The 11295-nt window shown below is 30.7% G+C and overlaps 1 protein-coding gene across 1 annotated transcript in view; it reads right to left on the reverse strand.

Annotated features, from left to right (window-relative positions):
* The window catches only part of LOC148281610 (neuropeptide CCHamide-1 receptor-like), a 120057-nt gene extending 112461 nt beyond the window's left edge, over window positions 1–7596 (reverse strand). The window contains exon 1 of the mRNA XM_088226453.1: window positions 7216–7596. Coding sequence (XP_088082579.1) covers window positions 7216–7478 — 263 coding nt within the window. The 5' untranslated portion in view covers window positions 7479–7596. The remainder of the gene's footprint in view (window positions 1–7215) is intronic.
* Between the last annotated feature and the right edge of the window lie 3699 nt (window positions 7597–11295).

The raw sequence follows: 11295 nt of genomic DNA on the forward strand, positions 1-11295 counted from the left end.
GATCAAATTCTGTCGTCTGGCTGAAGCCACCCACAGTTGTTCAGTTTTCGGTGGGTTTAATGTTAGTCTGTTTTCATCCAGTTTATACATCACTGTATTCTTCATTCACATGGACACAGTAAAAAATAATTATACAAAAATATTTTTTAAATAAACCAATTATAATAATGAACGAACAACAAACAATGTATGGAAATATTAAAATAACTATTGACTTCAATTTTAATATAGAAAAAAGAGTAAATTTTAGAAATAAGAATAGATAATATAAAAATATATGAACAATTAAAATTCATATACAATAGTTGTCATCACCATTATTCCTATCGCGAAGGACACTGCATTGGTTTCGATCAATTTTTCGTAACACGAAAATAAGATTATCAGTCTGACACTTTATGCCAGTCCAGTCCACAACATACCGTATATCGCATCTAAGGACTTAATTCTACTTAGCGGTGCCTAAATACAAGGAAAACTTAATTGTTGCCGAACCAGAATAGCTGCCCAAAGAAACTCTCTGTAATCTGATGGCCTTAGCATATTTGTGCATAAAAAAGATCATCTAAAAGTAGATAACACGTGCTTTATAGAATCAAAGAATCAAAGTAGTGAGTTATTCACTGAAAAGACATATTTTCATTGATTGTACATGACCAATTCGCCGAAATGATTTCAAAACCTTTTAAATGCCTTGAAATTCAATCCCGGATCTGTGAAATGTTGCCGTGTTAAATTGTCTTTAAAAAATTACCAGGGAGCTGGCATAAAAAACGACTTGAAAATAATAATTTTTATGAACTTATCTTAGCATCAGGATGCTGGCATGAACATTTACTAGATAACAAATATAGTTACATAAATGTACTCATACAAGCATCATAATTCTGGCATTAAAATTGACTAAAACATAATGATTTATTAACAGTTCTCTTGTCCTTGGGGTTCCTTGTCTTCAAAAATTTGGACAAACTTAAAACATTGTTGATGAATCTACCTAGTCTAAGACGAAGTATAAAAATTGAAAAATAGTTTCAGGCGTTGCTTAGTATGTTAGTGAAATAATTCAATCAGATGAATCTCACCCGCAACAATAAAGGTTTCAGCTCTTTAACTAGAAAAACGTCAACAGATTAAAAGTTTAAGGAATATAGATGTTCAAATATAGGCAGAATGGTGAATGTTGCACAGAATGTAAGGTGATCACTTAAACCAGCCAATGTCAGGTCATAAGCCCTGTGGATGCCTAGACTTTAATATTCTCTTCTGTAAAATGTTATTTTTGTGTGTTATATGTACTCGTACAAAAATCAAGGTGGTGGCATGGAAAATTACTAGAAAATTATAATAGGTTTATAGGAAAATTATATAAAGTATATACATACAAGCATAAAAATTCTGACACAAAAATGATAGAATTTTATAATTTATGTTATGTAAGACTATTATGCCGGAATAAAAATGATTTGACTATATTACAAAAGGCATGTATGAGCATCAGATTGCAGAAGTGAAACTAAAAAAAATTGATAAGTATTTACCTACGAGTGTATGCAAATACGATAATATCCGATTTTCATGCAAAATAAACCCATGGAGTATAATAAAACCGTAAATCACACTATGTGAAAACACTAAAAACGTGTATTTTCCATAAGAGATTTTCTGCATTATTCCTTATACAACATTTAGTCTTGTCTGAAGTGTCCGGGTGAAATGTATTACAATACAATACAGTTAGTTCTTTGTGTGAAATAGAACACTGGACAAGAAGTGTTTTTGACACAATAGCTACTATAAGAAAAAATCCTTAAAAAGAAAATCGAGTGGAAATGGAAAGAAAATTGTCCACCTCTTGGAAAACTAATGCATTTTACTAAATTTAATTAAATATTTGTTAATAACCACTTATCGACTTTTATTTATCTACCGGTTCCGAGACGTACCCGTCTCTTCATCAGGACACTAATTAAACCAACAGGCAAAACCCACTTTACACCTTCACAATAGTTGCACAAAATATAAAGCCTACATGGTTTTGCATGTTGGTTTGATTGGTGTCCTAACGAAGAGACGGGTACGTCTCGAAACTGGTAGATATAGAAAAGTCTGTAAGTGGTTATTTACAAATATTTTATACTATTAGTAGCATGCAGTATTTCATGTTTGACCACAAAGTCAATGCAATAACTATTAATATGAATGCATTTTAATACCGTGTTTGGGGTTCTGGGTTCGATTTTCAGTAAAATGAAAGTGAATATTAATGCACTGAGTAGTTTTTCACTGCAGTATTTCATGGTCCCTAAAGCATACAACATAATATTCTCTCACCTTATTTCTAAAATGTTCATTATTACTAGTATTTTGGAATTGAATGCCCAATGCAGTGCTCTATGCACCATTGGATACGGTTAGGAGAATGAGGATAAAACATGCTGATATGATTTTCGAATTTGAAATTGTTTGTATAAAAGTGTGTGTTCAAACATGTGGTAAATGTTAAGCAGTGTGCTCCGTGTTATAATGTATTTTGATTCCTAGACAGATTTATTTATTGCGTTTGCAAAAACATTTTCCCTCTCTTGCGATTAATTTCAATATGTCAAACAATCAACGAGAGAAAATTAATTATTAAAAAAAATATTTTAGGGGGTGGAATCCTGTCTTTGTGATCAAAATATTGGACGTACTCAAAATATTGATTAATGTGTTTATTTCAAATATTCATTTCAATAAATAATCGTTTGTTATTAATGACGACTCTCTCTGATAACACTCTAGCTACATATCGATTTTCATTTTTTAAAGAAACACTCGCCATCCCATGGAACGAAGCGATGTACCCGGCATCCCTAATCTTTATTCTCTCGTTGATTCAAGCAGTGTTTTTTTAAATCTAAATTAAAAATTAACGTTGACTTAATGAGTAATAGAAATGTTCCGTGACTAATTAATTAGACTGGAACTTTTTTTTTACACGAGGACATGTTCTACGCAGTGCCGTGTAAAAAATTTACACTAAAAAAAGAAAAGCCTGGATTAGTTTCGTTTTATAAAAATGAATTCAGGATAGCAATGAAAAGAAAATTGTTCACATTTTATTCCCAAAATATATTATGACATATAAATAGATTATTCACTACCACAATTGAACGTTATTACAGAAATATGAAAGTGAGATAATAGCACTTTTATGAAAAGAGTGAATAACCAAATCTACACAAGAGTTTAATGTATTTGACTTTGACCAACGATTAACTTTATTTTTTTATGTTAAAAACAAGAATTTAAGTATGTATTTGACTAGTTTCAATAATTTTTAAGTGCCGAAAGATGTTTCTAGTGTTGCGGGTTTTTTCTGCAAATTGAGAAATGCCGTTTTTGTGATCGATACTATTTTCAGAAGGTAATTATTACCGTTTTTTGTATAAAGGGGTCTGGTTGTTTTTAGAAGAATACAGAATTGACTTTACTGCACCCAATGGCACCAATATCTCATTTTGTCAAAATTGTGGACAAGCTGCTTTCTGCATAACTACATTCAATAATAATAGATATATTATATACCAAGTAAAAGTGCTACGCAAGGCGTTCTAATAACGAGTACCTAGTATGCTTATATTACTACTAGGAATTATTAAATTAATATTTGTTTTTTTATTATTAAGTTTTTGGATCGTGTTATTCTGAACGTGTAAAAAACATCTTGTAAATAGAGTTTTCGGTGTATTTGAAATTCAAATGAAACAAAATCTATTAGAAAATTTACATAACGCGATGGACGTGTTGATGAAGCTGAGTTAACTTTTGTTTTTTTCTAAACATTTCACAAAGAAAAACGAGTGTTAGGATCTAACCTAAGAAAATTTTCTTCGTTGAAGATTGTTGTCAAAATTGTTTGAAAAATCTCATTAAAATCATCATTCATTGTCTGTAGTATGTACGCGCTTGTATATGTATGTATGTTTATAAATGTATTGCAAGTTCCCCGACTCAACGTAGATTTTTATGAGTCAGGGTAAGTTTACAAGCATGAATCATTCCTGGTTGTATCACAAATTTTGCTTAAAAATTCCAACGAAACAAATGGAGCAAAATACGCAATTAAATGCAAGTTTTAAATTTACTTTTACTTTTAAATACCACTTGATTTTTATATTCTAAAAACTTAGAATATAAAAATCAAGTGGTATTTAGAGAGAGAGAAGTATTGCTGTGGAAAAACACATGTAAACCAATATTTCAAGACGACCTTACCATGCAATGTAGGCGAACGCCCAACCAATATAATATAAAGTGGACTTACCTCCCCTCGGTTTTTCTTTTCCAGAGTTTTTTCTTTTGAGAACATAGAAAACCCGTCTAAAACGCTTATTACAAACATTAAAAAATATGTAAAGATGAAATGTAAAATATTCGTCATCATCATTCCCTTTCCGCACCTAATGGTGGATAGGGCACTGCATTGGTACACCAATCGAAGAGTATTTTGTTGATTTTATTGTTTGATGAAGATCAGATGATCAGTCTCACGCTTGAGATACCAGCACATTACTGAAATATTTTGGCCTGAAAACACCCTTTGATATAAATATTTCATACCGACTATGTCGGGAATCGAACCCGAGACAGACCTCTTGCTTGTTAGACAAACGCGCTGACCAATAACCATGAGGCCGACTATGAGACTGACATATACTCGATACTCGATGAAAACTGCATAGTTTTAAAATAGTTCTTTATAGGTGCGCTAGCATCATGTGCTAATATGAAGGATAAAAATAACGGGAAATATTATTACAATTTTTAAAAAGTTTTTATTATTATTCTGTAGGATTTGATGCTTATATATGCGTAGATAGCTCCTATCTAGTAGGAGGTGACAGAAGTAAACGATGTTGTGTTTTGATGAATGTTTATTACATGTCCCATAAACAAAGTAACAGAAAGTGTAACTGTGTTGATGTTTTACTTGGTCACTGAACACTGAACTGGATTACGTACAGGCTGAAACTGACTTAATGAACAGAATAAATAAAAGATGCTACCACTTAAATTTAGTTATTTTTTGTGTTCATTTTACTTCCTAGTGGGATCTTGAGGTCATAAATTCATATTTCTCAGCGATTGTATATCCACTCATATCAGCAATTCGTTATTGGTTATTTGGGTGTATTGACAATCTATTATTTGCATACGGGACATGTATGATTGAACTTGAAACCCCACAATTCTACAAACTTTGAAAGTTAAGATTTATCATTTGTTACACTTTTTAAAGTTTCTAACCCGCAAATAACGCTCCCTATTGGCAATACACTGATTTTGAATAGTTTTGAAGTGTTGATCAACGGTTTCCAGCACATCGATAGGTATGCTAGTTATTGCTTGGCAAATATTGTTATTCTGCGCGCCGGCTACTGAAAATTGCTCCTCAAAAAAATTAGGCTAAATCGCGTGCAGGGAGTTCTAGAACCACATTGTAAGGATGAATATGGAATTCATTATAAATATTTTTTGGAACAGAATAATCAGAGATATCAAGGCCAGCTGCATGCTTGCGTGATTAGTGCTGAGGAAATCGCAAAAATGAGTGCCTTATAACCTCGATATAAATTTGGGCTGATCTCGTGGGCCGTTCTACCCCCAGTCTTCTTTTTTTCCCACTTCTATTCTCCCTAAATGTTATAACTCCCGTAAAATTCTATTGCCGGGAATACGGGTTCGGGCGGCAATAATAAAGTGAGCGCGTAATTTTCGCTAACCAGCAACGATCGGGTGACCATTAAAACTTTGGGCATCTTACAGTAAACGAGGTGTGTTCTTTCAGCGCATTTTCGGAACTAAAGTGAAAAAAAAACATTAATTAGTAGTTTTCTTCTTTTCTTCACTTTCTGGCGCTAAATTTAAATCTTCAAGTTTATTCATTTATTAAAAAACTTTTTTTTTATAAAAATAAATATTTGCGTTTTTATGATTTATCCAAATATTTCATTTTAAAGGGTATTTTCAACGAGTTGTAAATAACTCACTATTAGAAAATGGGAATCAAGTTGGGATATAGTGGGATACGAACCACGGACCTTTGACCCGTGAGTCCGAGACACTAGCCACAGGACCACAACCCGACTACTATATACATAAACAGTTTTCATACATACTCGTATGCATAAAGGCGGGCATATTGCCTTGAGGCAATTTCTTTTCAATCTTAAACCGTTCAATTTGAGAAAATCAGTAGTACATGAACATATTGTTGGTATATAATTTATTTCATCATGGCACAAAATATTTTCAAAAATATATTATAATTTTTTTAAGAAGTAAAAATTGAAAAAATATTTACACTATATTATGAAAAGAGGAGGGGTTAAAAAGGGAAGGAGAGAGGGAGGAGAAAGGAAAAACTCAAATATTAAGGAAATTACATTTCTGGTTACATTACATGGATGATTTGAATGTAAATAAAGAATGACATTAGTGGGTAGATTATTCCATAATCGAGCGGCTGCTATTGTGAAAGAGGAGGCAAAAAATTTAGAGCGGTGAATGGGTATTGAAAGGGTTCTCTCGTTACTAGAACGAAGAGTTGGCCCATGCCGTGATAAAGGTTGGAAGAATCTCATTAAACAGGCGAAGTGGGATAATTTAAAATACTGTGAAGAAGTAATAGAATGTGAATGTGTCTTCTATGCCTGATACTGAGTATAGTTGCGTGCAATATTCGGTTATGTGGTAGAATTTGCGAAAATCAAAGATAAAACAAATTGGGCTGCCGCAACCTGTATTATTGATAAATCACTAACTTTATGGTCTAACATTTCAATTAATATTTTTATGCATCCACTTATCGGCTTTTCTATGTTTACCGGTTACAAGGCGTACCCGTCTCTTCGACAGGATGCTTATTACACTAACATTAATATTCTACTTTCTACAAAAAATATAAACCTACTTTCTGATAGGACACACACTATTATAACCTCTCAACGTTGTGCACTGATCGTAATTAAAAAATAAAAATTCAACATACGGGTACTGGTGCGTCTCATAACCGGTACACAAAGTAAAGTTTAATGTAAAAATAATAAGTTTGTAAAAAAAAATATTTGGTGAAGTTTTAGTTTATGAGAATACAATTTTCACGCAGTGTATGATCATAATGAAATAAATGGAAATAAAACAAATAAGTATTTTTTTTGTAACACTTACATATTCGGAATGTTTCTCATGGCTCTGTGTCTGATGAACACCACAACTAGAGTTCCATTCCCAAGAACTCCAATTATAAATATGATGGCGAAGACGACAGGAACAATGTAGGTCTCCGGTCTTTCGGAGTAAGGAGTGTAGTCCACATCAAAACCCAGAGAGTCGTTATCGTCATCAGATATTTTTTTCCAACCCTGGTACTCCGAACTAGATGATGAAGAGATCAACTCTGATGTAGAAATGTTTTCACTTGAATAATTCATTATTCTAAGCAAAATCACAGTTCCACTAATTTGTTGTGTATTAACTTTCACATGTTTAAAAATAGTATTTAACACTCGTGGGGTATTAAATTAACAGTTTATTATTACTTTTTTAAACCTTATTAAATATAAAACATATAACAATATCACTACAAAAATGTTAGTGTGTACGAGTAGGTACATGTATATTAGGATTCCCATGTAAAGTTAAGTAAATTTTATTTTATCAAATCGGTATTGAGTTTGTAACACTCCTTGATAGATTATTTATGTATGTATTAAATCTTTATATATATAATTCCCCTGTACGGCTTAACCAATTTACGTGCGGTTTTTATAAATATATTTCAGAAAATTCGTGAATAAAAAATATGCAAATAGAAAAAAGAACCTACTTTTCCCAGCAAAAACGTAGAAATAAAATTGACTCTATATTTAGGTTTAATTTACTAAATGGCTTAATTGATGTACCATTGTTACTGAAACAAATGGCATTCAATGTTTCGATCCGCCGGTTGCGAAATAATAATGTGCTGTTCCTTGATCAGCACAGCACAAACTATGACCAAATCTTGTCTAGAGGTAGTAATTATTATTATTTTGTTTGTCCTAGATTTCATTTTTATTATTTGTAATCTATTTAATTGTGCCTGTTTGTATTAAAGATATTTGTGTTTGTCATTTTTTCAATAGACCAAGTCTGCTCATAAATAAATAAATAAAATATTTATAAGGCTACACATTCGCGAGCGCAGATTTGATAGCCGTATAAATGTGCTTTTAACCTTAACATTGACATACATTTCGTTTTGTACATTGCGTAATTCAATAAACTAAAGAATATTGTTTGATGTTATTGAATTAAGAAGTTGAAATTTTACAATACAAAATTTAAATGGTACGGTGTTAAATTACAAATAAGAGCCAAATTATATAAAAACACTAAAATTCTGCAATTTTTTTCTTGATATTTAAAAGAATTTCGTTCAGGTTGTAAACGAAAAATTTTACCTCCTTTCTTCTTTATACACGGCGTTTAGACGGTGCTATACCGAATGAGATTTAAATGACGAATTTCATCAGATAAAAAGTAGTTCTATTCACTAAAATAATAGAGCTCAAATTCCTTATCGCTAATTTAGACGATCGTTCAACATAGCACGGCACCAAACAATAACATAGGGTGGATTAAAAAACCATTATTTTTTAAATTATTTGATTTATCGGTCGGCAGGTTAAAACACGAATCATTACACTATGAGGCCGACTAATATCAACTCGATTTCTTTTAGTAAAAATTTCACCCGCTTGTAATTACTAAATAAATAAAACAAAAAAAGAAAATAATAAATAAGTATCTACCCACCCTAATTTATAAGGACCGAGTACATGTGAAACGAGCCCGTAGATGAGAGATTCAATCAATCCCTTATAGAATAATAATATATAAGATCATGATCGTTTAAAATACTTTCATATTTTCAGTTGAAAGTTCAGAAAGGTTTTGGCTGGTTTAATATTTTTGCACAAAACAATATTTGAACATATTATAATTATCCTTGCTCAAATTAACCTTAATGTACCTCACCGTAACTTTCGTACTAATGTTGTGGAAAATTTAAGAACCTTTAAATTTAAGGTACTTAAAACTAATAAATTTAAATTTAAGAAAATTTAGAATGATTGTCCACTCTGCCAAGGATCCTCAGAACCGTTTACATAATCTCACTAATCAGTACAGTCGATATGTTCCTACAGGCATGAATTCAAGAAACAAGCAGTGTTATCACTCCTGACATAAGATGAGGCACTTTCCATGTCTACTCAGATCATGCCATGACTATACCCATTTTATATTAAACAGATTTTAAATTTTTTAGGTTATGTCATCGATTATATTTTATATTATTAATACTATTGGGGCTCTAATAAGCCTGTTTATTGGCTTAAAAAAAACACGAAAAAATTTGACACAACTTATGTTTACTTCCAATACAATTAATGTAAGGAAAAAATACAAGTTTTCATAATTATAAAACTAATTAAAATCTTTATTTACCATAATATATACAATGCAATCATTACAAAACTGAATGAATACTTATTTTTAAATAAAACAAAAGTATACACCGTTAAATGGCGGACATATTACCTCTTGAGATTTTTTATAGTCTGACCCAAAAAACAAACAAAAAATACAGTTTAAATTTTTTTTTTAAAAAATGAATTAATTAACTTTTTTTAAAAATAAAAAAGCAAAAAAATTCAAAGTTAAGAAAAGGAAAACTGTACAAAAATATAATTTATTAATTTTAATTCATTTAACTACATCTTCCAAAAATTCATTTCTTCTCTAGAAATATTAATTTATCAGAAACACTTTTAACACTCTAGAAAAAAAAAACTATTTATTTATTAATTTTTTTTTAAAAGCTAATTATTAATTTTGATTGCCACGCATATAGGCCTTCTTTGTATAAATGATTGTTTCGTCAACGGAATTTTTTACTTTTATTTCCGGTGTTATAAGAATGACTTTTTCTTGTGAGCAAAAATATTCGGGACTTGATTTAACTATAGAACATTATATAAATGCCCGTCACTGTTAATAAATTTAATCAAATTAAAATTGGTCTATATGTTGCCAGGTAACCGCCATTTCCCATATTCCTAACACATATTTTTTTTAATTTTAAAAACATACAGTACATTAGTAGAGTTACCCCAAAAAATAATATCATATTTCGAAATTGAATAAACATATTCATTAAAAGTGGGCATAACACGTTCATTATTAGCTATTTTTTTCAGTTTACCAAATACAAATACATAACTTTTTATTTTAGCGACAACAGTATTCACGTATTTTTTTCCAGTTTGAGTGGTTACCTCATTAAATACCTAAAAGAGAACAGTGTGGAGTTGTTTTTATTGTTTAAGAATGAATAATTATATTGAAATTAAATGAAGATGCTTGGTTTGGCCGAACATGTATGATTTTTGTTTTATCTGAATTTAAAGATAGGTTTATAGATGCAAACCAATTTGCTGCTGATCTTTGTTTTTCACTAATATCTTAAGAATTATTATTTGAATTACCTGTGCACTCAAACAATAATGCTGTAGCATCCGCAAAAAAAGTGCAGTGTTTTAACAATTTTGGGTAGTTCATTAATGTAAATTATAAATAGTAGAGGCCCTAAAATACTACCTTGTGGTACACCCTTTTCCACAACTTTCCAATTAGATTGAAATGTATCTTGAATACGATATATTTAATTATAAGTTGGGCATGGTACAAAAAAGGTTGGAATCCACTGGTTTAGATAGCATCTCAAATATTTTATAAGTACCTTTTCAATTTGTTGGTACAAATTACTTGTAAATAACAAAGTATTATTTATAATTTAGTTTAAGTTGTTTAAAAGCCCAGGGGGCTAGGTTTCATCACACTTATTTCATGAAATTCAACCTAGAGCCCTCAAGTAATTATTATTTATAATTATAATTGAGTATAATCTATCGTTAGTGGAAATTTTAAATACTGGAAGAAACACGGAGCGTAATTTGATATAATATACTCCAACGGAGATGTACAACACTTTTTTTTATAAAAAGAATATCGAATTTGAAGCATTTACCGGGATTCTAATCTGTCATTGACTGGTTTGAGTGACCATTTTACATACTATGTAAAATTCATTTTGTAATATTTTTTTATATTTAACTTTTGCACAAACATTATACTTAACTCATCTCAAATATATCTCCCTACCTAAAACATCCAGAGCATAGCTATTATTTTAGTTTTCCTCTT

The sequence above is a fragment of the Micrasema longulum genome, unplaced genomic scaffold, assembly GCF_059751315.1.
Source record: "Micrasema longulum isolate JH-2025_06_02 unplaced genomic scaffold, ASM5975131v1 h1tg000432l, whole genome shotgun sequence".
Lineage (NCBI taxonomy): Eukaryota > Metazoa > Arthropoda > Insecta > Trichoptera > Brachycentridae > Micrasema > Micrasema longulum.